The sequence below is a fragment of the Sciurus vulgaris genome (assembly GCF_902686455.1).
Source record: "Sciurus vulgaris genome assembly, chromosome: 6".
NCBI classification, from domain to species: Eukaryota; Metazoa; Chordata; class Mammalia; order Rodentia; family Sciuridae; genus Sciurus; species Sciurus vulgaris.
In genome coordinates this window covers 35,544,111-35,562,758 of record NC_136466.1, presented here as the reverse complement: position 1 = coordinate 35,562,758, position 18,648 = coordinate 35,544,111, and the positions used below count along the sequence as shown (strand labels likewise).

The 18,648-nt window shown below is 43.1% G+C and overlaps 1 protein-coding gene across 4 annotated transcripts in view; it reads left to right on the top strand.

The window, feature by feature from the left end:
- RASGEF1C (RasGEF domain family member 1C) overlaps nt 1-13,123 on the top strand; it is an 82,482-nt gene extending 69,359 nt beyond the window's left edge. For 2 of the 4 annotated variants that reach the window (XM_079144735.1, XM_079144736.1), the window contains 4 exons: nt 9-104; nt 2,291-2,414; nt 11,128-11,200; nt 11,677-13,123. In XM_079144735.1, the coding sequence (XP_079000861.1) occupies nt 9-104; nt 2,291-2,414; nt 11,128-11,200; nt 11,677-11,701 (318 nt within the window). In that variant the 3' untranslated portion in view covers nt 11,702-13,123. The remainder of the gene's footprint in view (nt 1-8; nt 105-2,290; nt 2,415-11,127; nt 11,201-11,676) is intronic. The other 2 variants (XM_079144737.1, XM_079144738.1) reach the window with 2 other exon arrangements.
- The last annotated feature ends 5,525 nt before the right edge of the window (nt 13,124-18,648 follow it).

Sequence of the window (18,648 nt, the reverse complement as noted above, 5' to 3'; positions counted from 1 at the left end):
CTTTGCAGATCGTCATTCCCTTCTTCAGCCTACTCATCAAAGACATCTACTTCCTGAATGAAGGCTGTGCCAACCGCCTTCCCAATGGACATGTCAACTTTGAGGTAGGGCCCAGGATCCTTGGAGGGGAATGCCACCAAGTGAGATCAGCCGGTAAAAGTGCCCCAAATGGACTGCCGGCCCCTTAACTGTCAGACTAATGCAGGACCCTGAGGCAGACATTGTAGTGGTTCTCAAGGTCTCCCCACTCCCACATCCACCAGCAGGGGATACTGAAGCCCATGCACATGTTGATGCCGTCTGCGCTGGGGCTTATACCCAGCACGGGTGAAGCAGAATCATTTTTGCCCATTGAGGAGCACCAGGGCAGTGAGAAAAATAGCCCCTTAGACCCAGGGTGACAACCACAAGGTGCTACGACAGGAGCTACACAAACACGCAGTGCTTAAGGACCAAGAAAGGCCCCAAAGGAGGGGCTCTGAGCAGCATGGGTGAAAGGCCAGAGTGGGCAGAAGAGAAGAAAGATTTCTTGACAGAAACCACAGTTAGCTCAAGTGTCCCCTCCTCGTGACCTCTTCAGGGCTCCTGCAGAGCAGCAGACTAGGCATCCTTCACTTTGTCACAGTACCCAAGTCTCTGCCTCAGAAGCAAAGCCAGCTGATTGCTGTGTCCCAAGTAGGCCCATCCCACACACGTATCAGAGTGAATGGTGGGCTGGGGAACACTGGGCAGTGGCAGCAGGAGGTCACTGAGTCAGACAGACAGAGCACACCATGTGGTTGTGTTACCACCCACTCGACAGGAAGAAAGGGACTTTTCTTCTTCTGAGAACCAACCCCACCCTAGCAGTGGCCTCAGCAGGAACACAGATGGATGTGAAAGCCCTCAGCCTCCAACTCTAAGGAGCAGTAAGTCCTAGGCCAGTCGCTTGCTCTTTATGAGCCTCAGTCTCTCCCTCTGTAAAATGGGGCTTCAACCATAACTATGGCCACACAGAGAGGCTAGGAGGAGGAGATGTGCAGCATGAGCCACCAAGGGCTCTGAGTGTCCCCTGCTGATGAGTACCACAGCACATGCCTGGGCTCTTTGGCCTGAAGCTGCCCTCTGCACAGACACCCCTACAGACCCATCACATGCTGCCCACAGTCTGCTCACCCCTGAGGGCCAGCAGAGCTTGGGGAAAATTCAGTCCAGTCCGGCAGGTGGTCCAGTCTAGCTGCTACACCCCTGGGGATCAGCCCAGGCTGGAGGCTACATGGATGAGACTGTAGGGGCTCAGAGAGCCTACTCTGCAGATGACCCTAGCACACAAACCAGTATAGGAACCCCTGGGTTTTTTTTTGCCCTTCTTGAATTGGTCCTCAAAACCAAGGCTGGGGGTTGGGATAAGAATGCAACTCATGTGGCCACAGATTTGGGAAGCAGGTAGTAGGGATCAGACATGGCTGCCAGGGCTGATCAAGGGGTATCACAGAGCTGTCTTTGTGCTGCTATTTATTTAAAATCCTTCTTAAAGTTGGCACGCTTTTTAAAATTAAATGCACATTACAGTGTGCCTTCCATATCCATGGATTCTGCAACTGTGGATCAAAAATTTTTTTTTTAAATTGCATCTGTCTGAACATTTGTAGACTGTCTTCTGGTCATTATTCCTTAAACAGTAACTATTTGCATTGTATTAACATAGTATTAAGTATTATAAGTAATCTGGAAATGATTTAAAGTTTAAGAAGAGGACATGTGTACATTATATGTAAACACTGTGCCCTTGAGCCTCTGCAGATTTTGGTATTCCCAGGGCAGGGGTGATCCTGGAAACAATCCCCCCAGGATACTGAGGGACTACTATATTTAAATTTTACTTAACTAAAATTATACTTAAAAGAATTTACTTTAATTTTACTTAAATACATTTACCTAAATGTATTCACACCATTCTATACATCAACAAACATGTATTCACTTGCCATAACTAGGGAATAACCATGAAAATAAATTCATATAAAATCATGCTCACTCTTGCTAGATGCAATCAAAGATGGTCAGCCAAGGCTACTGACTCCTGCTGATATGAGGTGAGAGGTGCTGTGGAGATATGAGGGATAATTCTCACAGTAAGGTTTCTTGCTGGGTGATGCTGCCATCTATTGCCCCATGTTCCTCCTCAAATCCCTGAGATCACTAGAAGTGGGGAGAAAGGAATTTCTCAGGGCTGGCCACTCACCCTCACAGGAAACTTAAAGCACTGTGGGTACTACCTCCATTTTGTGTCTCTGTGTGACCCTGGCAGAAATTTCTGGAACTGGCCAAGCAGGTTGGAGAGTTCATCACATGGAAACAAGTGGAATGTCCTTTTGAGCAAGACCCCAGCATCACCCATTACCTGTACACTGCTCCCATCTTCAGTGAGGATGGTAAGGTGACCCCCAAAACCTTCCTAACTCCCTCAGGCCATGGAACTCTTGGGTGGCCTCGTAGTCACCATGCAGGAACTTCTACTCTGAGCAGGAATGCCCTATATCTATACATGCTGGCCCCAAATGGAGCCGAGAAGACTGCATTACCCTGAATGGCCAATTGTCCCTTCAGGAACACAGGATAGATTCAGGAGCCACGGGCTGGGGCCTCAAAAACCCCCAGGTCCAGGCTTCTCCCTGGACATAGTTTGGATACTGTTGGGTATTGCAAATATGAACCATCTGTCTATCTTACCCCATTTTTCTCATTAGTAAAGTGGGAGTGAGAGTAAGAACTGGGGCTCACATGGTTATGGCGAAGCACTGGACTGACTCTGGGTCTTTCCATGGCTGGTGCATGTTATGTGTGTGTGAGCGTGTGCTGGTTTGGTGTGTAATGCACACTGACATGACGTGAGATGTCTTTTCTGCAGAATGCTATTAATGTCTGTCTATCCCCTCCAGTAAACACACATTCCTGCCTAATCATTTGTTACAAACCAGTTTGCTTGCAAATTTGCTAAGTAGTAAGCCTGAGATCCCCTTTTCAGAAAGCGCAAGCTCTAGAGAAGGCAGCTGTCAGGTGGCCATCTCCCTGTGGGGGCAGTATGGGCCCATGCTTAGCAACTCACCCTGGGATTTGCCTTCCACTCCAGCACACAGGAGACCTGGCTCATCCTTACCGGCAAGTGTGTTACAAAGGGACAGATATCTGTGTCTGGGGAACATTCACTGCCCCACCAAAGGGGGCGGGGAAGAAAATTAGGGAGAAGTCTTTTTTAATGATTTTACCTTTGAATACTTTCAACTTTGCCATTTTACGTTTCATATTTTGGAGCCAGGAACTTGCTGAAGGAAGTTCTACCTATATCTGTAGTCACCAACCCCCATCAAGAAGCTGAGCAAGCTGGGCATGGTGGTACACCTATAATCTCAACAGCTTGGGAGGCCAAGGCAGGAGGATTGCAAGTTACAGGCCAGCCTCAGCAAATTAGCAAGGCCTAAGCAAGTTAGTCTCAAAATTTTTTTAAAAAATTGTTTTAAAAGGCTGGGGATGTGACTCAGTGGTTAAGTACCTGGGAATTCAATCCCCAGTACCACCACCAAAAAGGGAAGCTGAACAGCTAATGGATAAACCAGCCCAGGCTGGTTCACACAGAGGACTGTGTAAACTCAGGTCTCACTTGCTCTAAGCCTCACCTGCTTCCTCTACCAAGTGGAGTAATGAGAGAACCTTCTTCCTAGGGCAATGTGAGAATTACTTGAGTTGGAAGAGGTAAAGCCCACAGGTCCATACTCAATCAATGCGAGTGTACAGTACTTCCCTCTATCCACAGGGTATATGTTCTAAGATCCTCAGTGGGTGCCTGAAACTGTGAATAAATCCAAACGCTATATGTACAGTATTTTTACTGTATATACATATACAAAAATAATGCCTTTTTCATCTTATCATGCACTGTGGCCATAATTTTTGCAGTGCAAAGTGTCATGGCAAAACTAGCACAGATTTCTTTTTCCTCATTCACAATTTTACAGATGGAAGATTTGTTCCTACTACAGACCTTAGCAATCTCAGCATATGATTTTATTTTACTTTCCTTGTTTAGTGGAGAACTTTCCCCTTTGCACTTAAAGGAAGCACTTTACAGTTTCTCTTTGGCTTATTCAAATTACCAGCACCCCTACTCTTGTGATTTAGGGACATTATTAAGTAAAATAAGGATTGCTTGAACACAAGCACTGTGATTCCACGACAGTTGATCTGATAACCAAAAAGGCTACTTGTGTTAGTCAGCTTTTTGTTGCTGTGACCAAATTGCCTAACAAGAACACCTTAGAGGAGGAAAAGCTTCTTTTGGCTTACAGTTTCAGAGGTTCTGTTCGCCTGACTTCATTGCTTTAGACCCAAGGTGAAGCAGAACATCATGGCGGCAGGGCATGGTAGAGGAAAACTGCTCACATCATAGCATCCAGAAGCAGAGAGGGAACAGTGAGGACCCAGAGACAAAATATAAACCCCAAAGGCATCCCACTAGTGACCCCTTTCCTCCAACCATACCCAGTCAGTCCATTCAAATGATTAATCCATCAAATGGATTAGTACACTGATTAGGTTGTGGTTCTCATAATTGAATTATTTCACCTTCTGAATAAACTCAGGAGCTTTGGGGGGACACCTCATATCCAAACCATACTACTACTAAGTGAATAACAGGTGGGCAACATATGTAACATGGATACACTGGACAAAAGAATAAGTCATGTACCAGGAGAGATGAAGTGGGATGGCATGAGATCTCATGTTACTCAGAATGGCATGCAATTTGAAACTTATAAAATGTTTGTTTCTGGAATTTTCCATTTAATTCTTTCAGATCATGGTTGACCATGAGTAACTGAAAGTTCAAAAAATAAAAACCAAAGATAGGGAGGGACAATTGGATTAGGTTCCTACTGGTACTGAAACAAATCACCACAAACTTGGTGGTGGCTCAAAACAACCCCAAACTTATTCTTGTGCAATTCTGGAGGTTAGAAGTCTAAAATCAGTTTCACTAAGTTAAAATCAAGGGACAAGCAGGGCTAGTTTCTTCTGCAGGCTATAGGGTCGGTGGGGGGGTTCATTTCCTGGCCTTTTTCTAGTGACTGCCTGTATTTTTTGACTTGCAGCCCCTTCCTCTTTCTTCAAAGCACATCACTCCAATCTCTGCTTCCAACATTGCATCATCTTCTTTCACCTATAATCAAGTTTCCCTTGATCTCCCTCTTATAGGGATACTTGTTATCACATTTAGGGCCCAATCAGATGATCCAGGATAATCTCCCCATCCCCCAGAAACTTAATTTAATCACATCTACAAAGTTCCTTTTTGCCCTAGAACGTAACATTCTGGTCACAGGAGTTAGGACCTGGGTTTCTCTGGGAGCAAGTATCCAACCTCAATCTAATATACTAGTTATGATGATGATTGGTCATTAGCCAATCACTTCTTAGTGGAACTTGGGCAAGAAAATGTGTCAAAGGTACATGAGATGTGAGGCAGGCAAAATCTCAGGGCAGAGGAGGGACATTTCCTTCACTCCTTAAGTAAGCAGTATTTCTTGAGACCCTGCTTGTGCTTGGCAGTGAGTCAGTAGTGAACATAGAGACAAAACCCCAGCACTGTTGAAAAAGTACTCAAGAAATAATCACCAGAAAGTTCTCAAAATTAGAAAAGATAAACCTACAGATAGATTTAAGAGACTGAATGAACCACAAATAGAATCAATCCAAAGAAACCCTTACCAAGGCACATCACAAACTTCTGAAAACCAGAAAAAAAGAGAGACAGAGACAGGAAGGAAGGAAGGAAGGAAGGAAGGAAGGAAGGAAGGAAGGAAGGAAGGAAGGAAGGAAGGAAGGAAGGAAGGGAGGGAGGGAGGGAGGGAGGGAGGGAGGGAGGGAGGGAGGGAGGAAGGAAGGAAGGAAGGAAGGAAGGAAGGAAGGAAAAGCAGGAGGGAGAAACTAATTTTGAAAGTGCTGAGAAAGAACAGCAATGGGGGGAAAACAAGTTGAATGATATCAGATCTCTCATCAGAAACCATGGAGGCCAGAAGACAGTGGCCTATTTTTCAAATGCTGAAAGAAAAATACTGTCAACCTAGAATCTTGTATCCAGTGAAAATATTTTTCAGGAATTTACTATAGGAAAATCAAAATGAAATTCTTAAAGTTGTTCATGTAACAAATAGGAAGACAAGAAAAATAAAACAGAGAAGCAAAACACAGAAAAGGCAGAATAAATAAATAAATAATAAAATGGCAGACTTAAGCCCTAACATATCAATAATTACATTAAATGCAAATGGTCTAAATATACTGAGTGAAAGACAGAAGTTGGCTTAGTGGATTTAAAAAAAAAACTTCCAAGGAAGGATTTTTTTTAAATTCCAAACTATATGTCATCTTCAAGAAACTCACTTTGAATATGATATAGTATATTAAAAAGTAAAGAATGGAAAAATACCATGCAAACATTAATCAAGGGAAAAACACAAGTGTCAATATTAATATCAGACAAATTATACCTCAGAAGAAAAAATTTACCAGAAGCAGAGAAAGACATTATAAAATAATGAAGGATCAATCCCTCAAGAAAATATAGCTATCTTAAATATATATCTGCCAAACAACAGAGCTACAAAATTTGCAAAGTAAAGCTGTTACACCTGAAAGGAGAAAAAATCCCAAAGTATAATTGAGACTTCAAGACCAACTAGATAGAAAATTAGCAAAGACAAAGGACTCAACAGCACCATCAAACAAGATCTACTTAACATTTTTGGAACACTCAATACACTAAAGTAGGACACATATTTTTTTTCAATTGCCCAGAATATAAATATTTATTACATCCTGAGCCATAAAACAAACCACAAGTATTTGAAATCATAAATAGTATGTTCTGCAACCATGTTGGAATCAAATTAGAAATCAGTAACATAAGACCACAGGAAAGTCTCCCACACACTTAGAAACTAAACAATACACTTCTAACTGAGTGTGGTATCACTCACCTATACCCAGTGGTTCAGGAGTTCAAAGTCAGCCTCAGCAATTTAACAAGGCCCTAAGCAAGTTAGCAAGACCCCGTCTCAAAATAAAAAATAAAAAAGGGCTGAGGATCTGGCTCAGTGGTTGAATGCCCCTAGGTTCACTCCCTGGTATCTAAATAAATAAATATTTAAAAAATAAAAACATACTTCTAAATAATTCATGGATCAAAAGAGACTCAAGGGAAATAAAAATGTAATTGAACTGAATGAAAATACAAACACAGTTTGTGGGGGACAGCTAAAGCAGAACTGAGAGGGAATTTTATAGCACTGAATATACACATTAGAAAAAAGGAAAAGTTTCAAATCAATCTAAGTCCTAATCCAAAAATTTAGAAAAAGAGGAGCAAAATAATCCAAAGACAGCAGAAAAGAAGAAAGAAAGAAAGAAAGAAAAGAAAAAAAAAAAAAAAAAAACAGAACTCAGTGACACTGCAAACATAGAAACAGGAAAAGAAAATTAACCAAATGGCTGGTTCTTCAAAAAGAATAACAAAATTGTCATCCTCTAGCAAAGGACCTTGTGACAAAGCAAAGCGAAGATACAAATTAATATATAAGGAATGACATGGGATATCACAAGACTCTGCAGACATCTAAAAGATAAAAAAGAATTCTATGACAATCCCACACACACAAATTTGATAATTTAGATAAAATGAACCAATCCCTTTAAAAAAAAAAACTGCCACAACTTGACATAAAATAGATAATTAGAATAGTTTTATAACTATTAAAGAAATTAAATTTGCAATTTAAAAGCCTCCCAAAAATTAAATCTCCAGGCCCAAATGGTTATACTAAAGACTTCCACCAAATGTTTAAAATAATAAACTCAATTCTGCAAAATATCTTCTGGCAAGTAGAACAGAATGGAACTCTCCAATTCATATTATGAAGCCAGTTTTCTTAGTTCAGGCTGATATAATAAAATATCTTAGGCTGGGTGCTTTAAAAAGAATAGAAATTTATTTCATACAGTTCTGGAGGCCAGGATATCCAAGCTTAAGGTGCCAACAGATTCAATCTGGTGAGAGTTGGCTCTCTGCTTCCAAGATGACAGCTTGCTGCATCCTGATGTAGAGAAGGGATGAATGCTGTGTTCTCACATGGCGGAAAGTGGATAAAAGACTGAACTCATTTCCTCAAGATAAGGGCAGTTATCCCATTCATGAAGGTGGACTCTTCATGGCCTAATCATGGGGCTCCCCCTCTTCATGCTTTTGCATTGGGGATTAAGTTTCAACATGAATTTTGGAGGAACACAGTCAAACTATAATACTTCATATTTACCTAACATTAAAATCAAAGACAGGGCAATAAATAAAATGTAGACCAATATCTCCCATGACTGCAGATTCAAAAATCTGTAACAAAATATTAGCAAGTATGATTCAGAAATACATAAAAATAATCGTGTGGCCAGGCATAATGGTGCACACCTGTAATCCCAGCGACTCAGGACTCTGAGGCAGGAGGATTGAGAGTTCAAAGCCAACCTCAGGAATGATGAGGCACTAAGCAAATAAATACAAAACAGGGCTGGGGATATAGCTCAGAGGTTGAGTGCCCCTGAGTTCAATGACCAAAACTGTTCAATGTTTGAAAGTCAATTGATGTAATCTATTATATTAAATAAAGAAGAAAAATTACATGATTATATCAATCAATGCAGAAAGGCATTTGACAAAGTTCTACCCCCATTCATGGTAAATAAAAAATTATCAGGTAATAGTAATAGAGTAGAATTTATCAACTTGATAAATTACAACTACAAATAACCTTATAACATCATATTTAATAGTGAAAGACTAAATGCTTTCTTCCTAAGATGAATAACAAGGCAAGTTCCCCAGTTAGTCAACACAGTGACAGATGACCTAGTTAGTGTAATAAGGCAAGAAAAGAAAATAACAGCCCAAATTTAAATACAGTTTTAATGCAATCCTATCAAAATTCCAGCAAGATTTTTTATAACATGTAGATACAACTATCCTAAAATATATATGGAAAGGCAAAGGAACTAAAATAACTAAAACGATTTTGAAAAAGAATGAAGTGAGAGGGATCAATCTACCTGATATTAAGGCTGACATTATATATCTACAGTAATCAAGACAGTGTCATATTGGGAGAGGAGACAGACATAAGGATCAGTGCAGCAGAATAGAGGACTCAGAAACAGACCCACACAAATGTACTCAAGTGGTTTTTAAAAGAAGTGCAAAAATAATTGAATGGAGTCAAGATAGGCCTTCAGCAAACTGTGCTGAAGCATTTGAACATCCAGAAACCAAAAATGAACCATAACTGAAGTCTAAGACCTTATAAAAAAAAAAATCTCAAAATGGATCACAGACTTAAATGTAAAATGTAAAACTCTAAAACTTTGGGGAGGGAGACAAGAGAAAATGTTCAGGATACAGACTATCTCCAACTTACAACGGTTTGGTTTCAACTTTACAGTGAGAACAGTATCACTCTATGGAAATTATCCTTCAAATTTTGAAGTTGGATCTTCTCCTGGACTAGCAATATGCAGTCCAATACTCTCTTGAGATGCTAGGCAGGGCAGTGAACCCTAGCCCCCAGTCAGCCCTGTGATCCTGAGGGAAAACACCCTAGACTCTACAGTGTGCTGTGTTGCTTAGCTTTTATGGTCAGTAGATTAGGTATGTTCAATGCACTTTTTACTTACAATTATTTCACCTTACAAAGGGCTTATTGGGATTAACCCCATCCTAAATCAAGGAACATTTGTACAGAGCTAGGTAGAACATTTTATAAGACTAAATATGTAAGTTATATGACCCTGCAATTACACTTTTTAAAATAATTTTTTAGTTGTAGATGGACACAATACCTTTATTTATTTGTATGTGGTGCTAAGGATCAAACCCAGTGCCTCACACATGCTAGGCAAGCACTCTACCACTGAGCCACAACCCCAGCCCCTGCAATTGCACTCTTGACCATTTTTTTAATTCTAGACATATGAATACTCATGGTCACATAAAAGCAAAAATCAGTACAACAAGGTTTAGAGCAGCTTTATTTGTTATGACTAAAAACTAGAAACAACCCAGATACCCTTCAGTGGGTGAATGGTTAAACAAACTGTGATACATCCTTATCATGTACTATGCAGCTACAAACAGGAAGAAACTACTAATACATGCTATAGGCTGGATAAAGTGCCAAAGTTATGATGAGTGGAAAAAAGCCAATCCCAAAAGGTAACGTACTATATGACTCAATTTATATAACATTCTTGAAATAATAAAAGAAATGGAAATAGATCAGTGGTTGCAGGGGTTAAGAAAAGGGTGGGGCTAGGAAGGAAGTAGGTGTGGCTGTAAAAGGTCAACAGGAGGGATCCTTTGGTGGCAATGGAAATGTTATGTATCAGAGTCAATATCCCAGTTATGATATATGCTGCACAGGTGCTCCCCATTTTATTATGGAGTTACATCCCAGTCTACATTAGAAATATTCTTAAGTCAAAAATTCACTGAATAATGTCTGCTATCCAGTATAGCCTGAAAAATGAGAAATTATACTCCACTGTATATGATGTATCAAAGTGCATTTTACTGTCATGTATAACTAATTAAAACAAAATTAAACAAAACATAAAATTAATAAATTTTTTAAAATGCACCGAATACACTTAACCCACTGAACATAATATCTCAGCCTGGCTCACCTTACATGTGCTCAGAACACAGTGGAGCATGATCATCTAACACAAAGCTTGTTTATAATAGTGTGGGAATAGCTTGTATAATTCATTGACTATGATGCACTATTGACTACTGATTGTTCTCCTTGTGATACTGCCCAGTATCTCAAGTGAGATCTTCCCACATATCACTAGCCAGGGAAAAGATTCAAATTTGAAATTCAAAGTGCAGTTTCTGCTGAATGTGTATTGCTTTCACAGCATCGTCAAGGAATGGTCTAACCTATACTATACTGTATTTTGCAAGTGGTTACTATTGGGGGGAAATTGGTAAAAGGTTCACAGGATATTTGCACATAATTATATAATTTCACTTCCTTTTCTGCCTAGGTCTTTATTTGGCTTCTTATGAAAGTGAGAGCCCAGAAAACCAAACAGAAAAAGAAAGGTGGAAATCTCTAAGGTCAGTCTTTGAGCCAGGATGGGGCATGGGGGGTGAGTAGAGGGAGGGGTTGGGCTACTTGGGAGATGACTGAGGGGCTTCTGAGATACCTGATTATCAGCCTCCTGGAGGCTTGTCCAGCCCATACACAGGGGGCAGAATCAGCCCATGTTCATAGGGTTTGGGACAGAACTCAAGGGTTAGAGTAAGTCCATGACCACTCATAGCTAGTGGTTGCCTCTTTGGGCAGTCAAGATATGTGTCCAGGGCCCCGAACTCTCTGTCCATATTTTTACGCCAGAATGCAAAATATACACACCATCTCCTGTTTGTTCTGCTTGTTAACACAACTGAATGGAGATCAGAAATGAGTCACAGCAATGGGCTGAGTCAAAAAGATTTGCCAAACATCCTCTGGTGTGCCATGAAGGTGGTCTGTGCTGGGGAGTAATCAGGGCTGGGACCCTCATCACTTTCTGGCATGTTTAAATCCACAGATCTTCTATTTTGGGAAAGACATGAGAAGACCTGAGCTGAAGAAGGAGGAAGAGATGGAGCCAGCAGAGGCCATCCATAGCCCTGCCTCAAATGGCCCAATTGGCGGAGGCAGAAGCAGTGCCTCACTACTTTGCAAACCGAGACCTTGTGGCCTGGTGCCCACCACAATAGCCACATGGGCACTGGAAATCTTTTGTGGGACTTCAGCCCTGGCAGACCAGACAGGGCCCCCAGACATGTGGGTGGCACATGCCTTGGCAACACCCTGCCTTAAGGACAGTGAAGGCCATGTTGCCAGTCAGTCTGTCCATCCTGGAAAAGGACATGGTGCTATCCCAGAGAATGGAGCAAATGCAATCTTGTTATCTTGCTGAGTGACATGCACCACACAGGTCCATACAGTTTGTCGCCAGTTGGTTGGGAGCAGGCATCGTGACATAATGTGAATTATGCCTATACAAACTTAGAGCCTACCAGTGGCCCCTGCCATTCTGCTGATGGACTGCTACCCTGTCCCTCCCAATGGGCTTGTCTCTGCAGCCCCACGCACCCTTCCCTTTCTGGATCCTGCTGGTATCAGGATAACTTTCTGGTGACTGTTGTGAAACAGGTCAGCAGGACATAGCTGTGAAACAGGCCAGCAGGACACACTTGGGTCATAAAGTTGACAATAATCCTGTTGCCTAGCTCCCTTGTAAACTTTAGTTGGTATAAACACAGTTTCATAAATCCTGGATATCCATGTCCACACTGAGTCACTGACCCTTGGGCCTTAGGTAGTATTCGGTCAAGACACAGGTCAACTCAACCCCCAGAATATTGTAGCTGACATTCAAGGGTAGGGTGTGGTGGCCATTTCCTATCCATAGACCCCCATGTCATGCTGACATAACCTGGTGCATATTAGGCGCTCAGTAAACCTTTGGTGAATGGATACCAACTGCCCTGTATGTGTTCAAATGCCTCTTGTACAGAGAGGGTGATGATAAAACCAATTGAGGCTGCCCCACAATCCTTACCCAGTCTGTATTTCTAGTCCGTCAGATACTGAAACAGGAAGCAAATGAGCTGTGGAGCAGCTGAGGCCCCACCTGGCCTGTGATGAGTTCACCTAGTCAGAAAGTCATGGAGTGCAATATGCATCCTCTCTGCTGGTCAAGGACTGCTGGGTATGGATGCAGGTGTGGGAAGTAGATGGAATGTTGAGATGCACTGGCCCACCCTACCTGGTTCCTGCCCATGTTAGGCCCTTCAATGGCTGGGACCCATCCAGAATGAGACTTGACTGTCCTGGCCTTGGGTCCCATCTGGGGGACAGGCAGAGAAAAGATAACCAGGAGCTATGAGTGCCTCATTCAACTCAGAAAACTGTGCCTGATGAACCAGGACCTCAATAAGGCCCCAGAAGGACCCAGGAGCCAGAACCCTGGCAGAGGTGTGGCAGTGCTATATTAGGGTTGAATCGGAACCTGCTCCGTGCACAATCAACTGTCCCCTTTTCCACCTGAGACCACAGAAAGGGCAAGAAGTACAGACGGCTGGGTGACAGAGCAGGAAGTGGCTTGAGCTGAGCCCAGGCTCCCTGCCCCTCCACGCTCGATGTCCTACTCCCAATGGGGGCCTGAAGTGGGACTGTTGGGACCAAACCCAAGAAGTCTTAAGAATTCCATGAGCTATCTAGAGTCATCTCCTCATTTCCCCATCCCTACCCAAAATTATCTCTCAGTTCCTGGCATCCCTCGGGCAACATTAGAAAAGACTCCCTTCAGATGTCACCAGGGACCGTCCCTGCTTCCCAGTCATACCAAGTATTGCCTGTCAGTATCTGAGGTAAGCAGTATATAGTTAGGGTGGGCTTAGCAGGTACAAGACCAATACCCAGAGCCTACCTTCAACCAGAGGAGACAGTCTCCTGCTCCAGCTGCAGGAATAGGAGACAGGGGGTTCCCCCGCCATCCCAAGAGACAAGGCCATGCTAATCACCTGGTTCTACCTCCTTACTCCTGAGTTAGTTGGTTCAGGGGCCTATGAGGAAACTCTGGAATCCTGAGCTTGGGAGGCCTGGGGGCAACTGGCCAAGATGCCCTCTCCCTGCCTCAGGCAGTTCCTCACCCAGGCCTAACATCTTAGCTCTCTCTCCAAGGCCAGCCTCAAAATGCCTCCCCATAGCCTTGCTTCTCCACTCCTGCCCTAGAGGCCAAGGCCCCAACTCAATCCTCCCCATCAGCAACCTCCTTCCCAGCTGTGGGAAACATAAGAAAACAGTACAGGCCCACTGAGATTGAAACGTCAGGAGTTAGATGGAGAGGCAGGTCAAATCCTATCAGCATTTGTGAAAGATAAGGCCTGGTCTCACCAACCCCATTTCAAAGGAAACGGTGTGCACTTTTCCACTCCTCTGGTCTTGCACACGCTGTTGGTACTGCTGTTCTCCACTTTGTCAATCTAGTCAAAGCTGCAATTTCAGGTGCAGGACTGTCTTCTTGAAACAGTTTCTGATAGTGTCATGAAAGTCACTCCTCAGCAAGGGACCAGACATCACAGGGAGAGTTGGAGAACTCAGGTTTATGTATGCTGGCAGACCCAGATGAGCTAGTGCTCTGCAGTTCTGGGCCCGAGTTGAAGTTGCATGGGGCTTTTATAAGAAAATTTGACATCATTTCTTAACCATTATGACATTGGTGGGTTTGAATTCTTGGTCTACATGGCCAGAGACCATACACAGAGATTTTACCATAAGTAGTTCACAAGTGTAAAACAAACAGTAAAACATCTATGAGTGATATTGTGAAGTGGCCTTCACAGACTCAAGGTGACTTGAGTTTATCTCCCAAAGAGAGATTTCTAAGAACTAAGTCAACGAGGCTGTAGTTTAGACAGCAGTTAACTGGTCTAGCAATTTAGTGATGTAGCTACATTCCCACAGAGTTTGGAAAGTTTCAAAGTATAAGATGAAATGACCCTTTTTACAGGCACCTGTCACAGGCTTTACATTTTGAAAGGGAGACTCCTAGAGAGTTTATAATTCAATGGATAGGGACCCATGGTTAATTAGCCCTAGCACCCAGGCTGACAGAGGAGAGGGTTAAAATTAACCCTTTACCCAGACATTGGTTCTTGATCATAATGTTCTTATAATTTCATTTTATAATCAGGTCTGGTATCTCTGCTACAACAGAAGCCCTCTCATCAATGCCTGTCAGCCCTTCAGAGACCTAGCATAGAACAGGCATCAGGGGAAGATGTAAAGGTGAGACCTAGTCTCTCCAGGGCTCACCCCCAACTGCAAGAGGGTCCAGAGCAGGAAGAGGAGGCAGCCTACAGCCAGACCTGTAGAAACCACAGTGTTGAGGGAACTCAGGCTAAGTATGTTTGTACTTAAGGACCATCCAAGAGGCCCTCAAAATTGTTCTCTACTTCTCTGAGCAACTGCTTGTGCCAGGCCCTGGTAAAACCAAGAAGAGTAAGTTCCCTCAGAAGATCGACCCAGAAGTCTCCACCCAAGTGGAGATCATTGTACCCTTTCTCCTGTGTAGCCTTGGAGGCCAGAAAAGAGTAGGCCTTGCTCATAGCCACATGGTCTGTCCCTTAGCCACATCCAGGACTCATGGCCTTTCCCTGCAAAGGTGCCTTTGTCCTCCTGTCATCCTGTCTCCAGTCCTTATGTCTAGCCAGAAGGGAAAGTCCACAGGGGCTCCACAGGGCAGCGGCTGCAATGCTGAGACAAGTGGCAACAGCAAAAATGGGGCCTGAGAATGCTGTCCCGAGGCCCAGCACGGTGACAGGTGATGCAAATTGACACACAGCTCAGGGTTTGGAGCTTCCTAATTCAGTCATGTTGCAGGCACCAGGGAGGGAACATGGCAGTTGATTTATTCAGCTATTTCACTGCCGTGACTAAAAGGACCCAACCAGCACAATTATAGAGGAGGAAGAGTTCATTTGAGGGCTCATGGTTACAGAGGTCTTAGTCCATAGAAGGCCGGCTCCATTCCTTGGGGCTCAAGGTGAGGCAGAACATCATGACAGAAAGCGTGACAGAGGGAAGCAGCTCGCATCATGGGGAAGCAGAGAGAGAGAGACTCCACTTACTAGGTACAAATAGATACCCAATGCCACACCCAATTCCCACCTCCCCCAGCCACACCCTACCACTTCAGTTACCACTCACTTAATCCCTATCAGGGGATTAAATCACAGATAGGGTTAAGACTCTCACAACCCAATCATTTCTCCTCTGAACCTTCTTGTATTGTCTCACACATGAGCTTTAGGGGGACATCTCATATCTAAACCATAACAGTTGTGGTCTTGTCTTTGTTACCAAGTACTCTCTCTTAGTAGCCTCCAGAATCAGAGCTGCACTGGGGTTTGTCTTCGGGGCTCTGGGCCTGGCTGAGGACCAGAATCAACTCATTTTCACATGATTAATCCATGGATCCTCTGAAGCCCCTGCCCCACCCCAACATTGCTACTCACCAGAAACTCCCTACTCCATCAGTTCCTTATGAGAAGGTGCATCTTAGTCTGTTCTGGAAAAATATCTTAGATTGAGTAATTTAAAAACAACAGAAATTTATTGCTCACAGTTCTGGAGGCTGGGAAGTTCAAGACCAAGGTACCAGCAAGTCAGTATCAGATGAGAATTCATTCCTCATGAAAGTGTCATCCCACCTTCTATGTGTCCTCATATGACAGAAGAGGCAAAGGCACTCCCTTTTGTTTCTTTTAAAAGACCCCTTGGGGATTAAGTTCCATATATAGATTTTGGAGTTACAACAACATTCAGACCATAGCAGGGCATCTCCACTGTGACCAGCAACTTATCTCAGGAAGGTAGCCACCTCTAGTTCTCTGTGCATTGCTGTTTGCCACGTAAATTGATACATACCTATGGACATGAATTTGGCAGTCTATTAGTCAGCTTTTCATCATTATACAAAACACCAGAAGCAGTTAACTTTATTAAGTAAAGAGGTTTAATTAGCTCACAGTTCTGGAGGGCCAAGGGCATGGCACTGCATCCACTCAGTTCTGGCAAGGAGCCCCTTGGCTGTGTCACATCAGGGCAGATTGCAATGATGGGAGTACACGTCGGGGAGTGAGCAATCACATTTCAAACAATTGGCCAGAGAAAGGAATCTCCAATGAGAACTACCAAGGGGTCACATGAGAGAGAGAGTAGGGTCCTGAATCTCCCTAAGTGCCTCCCACTAGACCCCATCTCTTAAAGGTTCTATGGCACCTCTCAATACTACCACCTTGGGCATCAAGTTTTCCACTTGGGGGAATACACAGTAGCCAAAGAGTTTCCATCAAAATTACGAATACATAAATGCTGTGATGTGGCTACTTCACCTCTAGTGCTGTATCTAACCATCATATTTATCCATCTTCATAAGGCTATTCATTGCAGCACTGTTTGACAACAAAAGATTGGAAACAACTCACATGTCCATAAATAGGAACTGATTTAAGTAAACCATCTGCAGCTGTAATGAGGATGCTTTATATTCTGATACAAAAAGGTACCCATGATATCATGATGGCTGCACTGGCCTACCACCAGCACAGTCCAGGAGCACCCCACACAACTTTGCCAATGCTTGGTATAAGGATTGTGTTCCTACAGAAAGATACATGCCACCAAAATGAGAAATAAATCAAGAAAGATGATGAGGATCAGCAATCATGGAATCCAACACAAGGAGAAAGAACAGGCAGTCCTATGGGGACAGCTAGATGGTAGCAGGAGAACACCCAGAGTGGAGTAGAGGAAGTAGGAGGATAGGGACTCCAGCAGAAGCCAGAACTGAGAGTTTGCTGGCAGGTGTGACCATCCTGTAACTATAGATGGAGAATTTTTAAAAAGGAAGTATAAGAAGCAGTAGTATACAAAGCTGTTAGAATGAGCAATTAAGAGGGGAGAAAAAGGAAGGAAGGGGAGACAAGGGATAGCAGCTTCTGTTATAAGCCTTTAACACTATAAATCATTTTAAGTAATACTTCAATAAAACTTTAATCTTAAAAAGATTCTCTAAATCATATCTGAAAATCAATTCAAGCATATTTTCAACCCCTCAAAATTACAGTGATTTGGAACTGGGACTGTAGCTTAATAGTAGGGCACTTGCCTAACATGCACAAGGTCCTGAGTTCAAACACGAACACCACACACACACACACACACACACACACACACACACACACACACACACACACACACCCACAGTAATTCATGTTAGAAGCTTCCAAGCCTGAGAGGGCCTGTGGCCTTGCGACAGAGCTATGTGCCCAGAATGAGGAGGAAGGAAATGGGAAAGAGGAAGAACAGGAACAGCAAAAGATAGATTTATCTCTCAAATGTGATCTCCCTCCAAAATAATATCATTCCAGTCACACAGAGGGGAAATGTCCTGAGGACAGAGGATTTGGAGGGGAGGGCCATGTGAGATTCCTCAGGTCAGTGAAAATGAAGAATATCCTCTAGGAATCAGAAACAGAAATCTCAGAGTCTGTAGCCTCCGCTTCTGGAATAGTGGTGTAGGAAGCTCCATGAACCAACTCTTCAAAAAATCAAGGGTAAGTGGTAAAAATTACTTTTTAAAATTTCCCTGGAAATTGTCTTAGGAGCATAGAGCAAATGAAGAAAACTCAACTTAAGAAAGTCTACTAAAACTCAAAAAACGGTGAGCATTATTACATTTGAACCATGGCCACTTCCTTACTAATGACAGAAGCTCCAGCTCCAGGTGGGAACAGCTGAGAACTCATAGCTACCAGTCGCTGGCTACCATACCTCTACAGAAGAGACAAGCTGCTGGCATTTATCACCTACCCCCAGCTATGTGTTGCAAGGACTAAATTCTAAGTAATTACAAGTAAGGGGTCAGCGGCTCCCTTCCCCAATTTAGTTCCCATTCATAGAGTGGAGGCTGTGCCCCAGGTATTTAATTCTGAGACTACGGGGA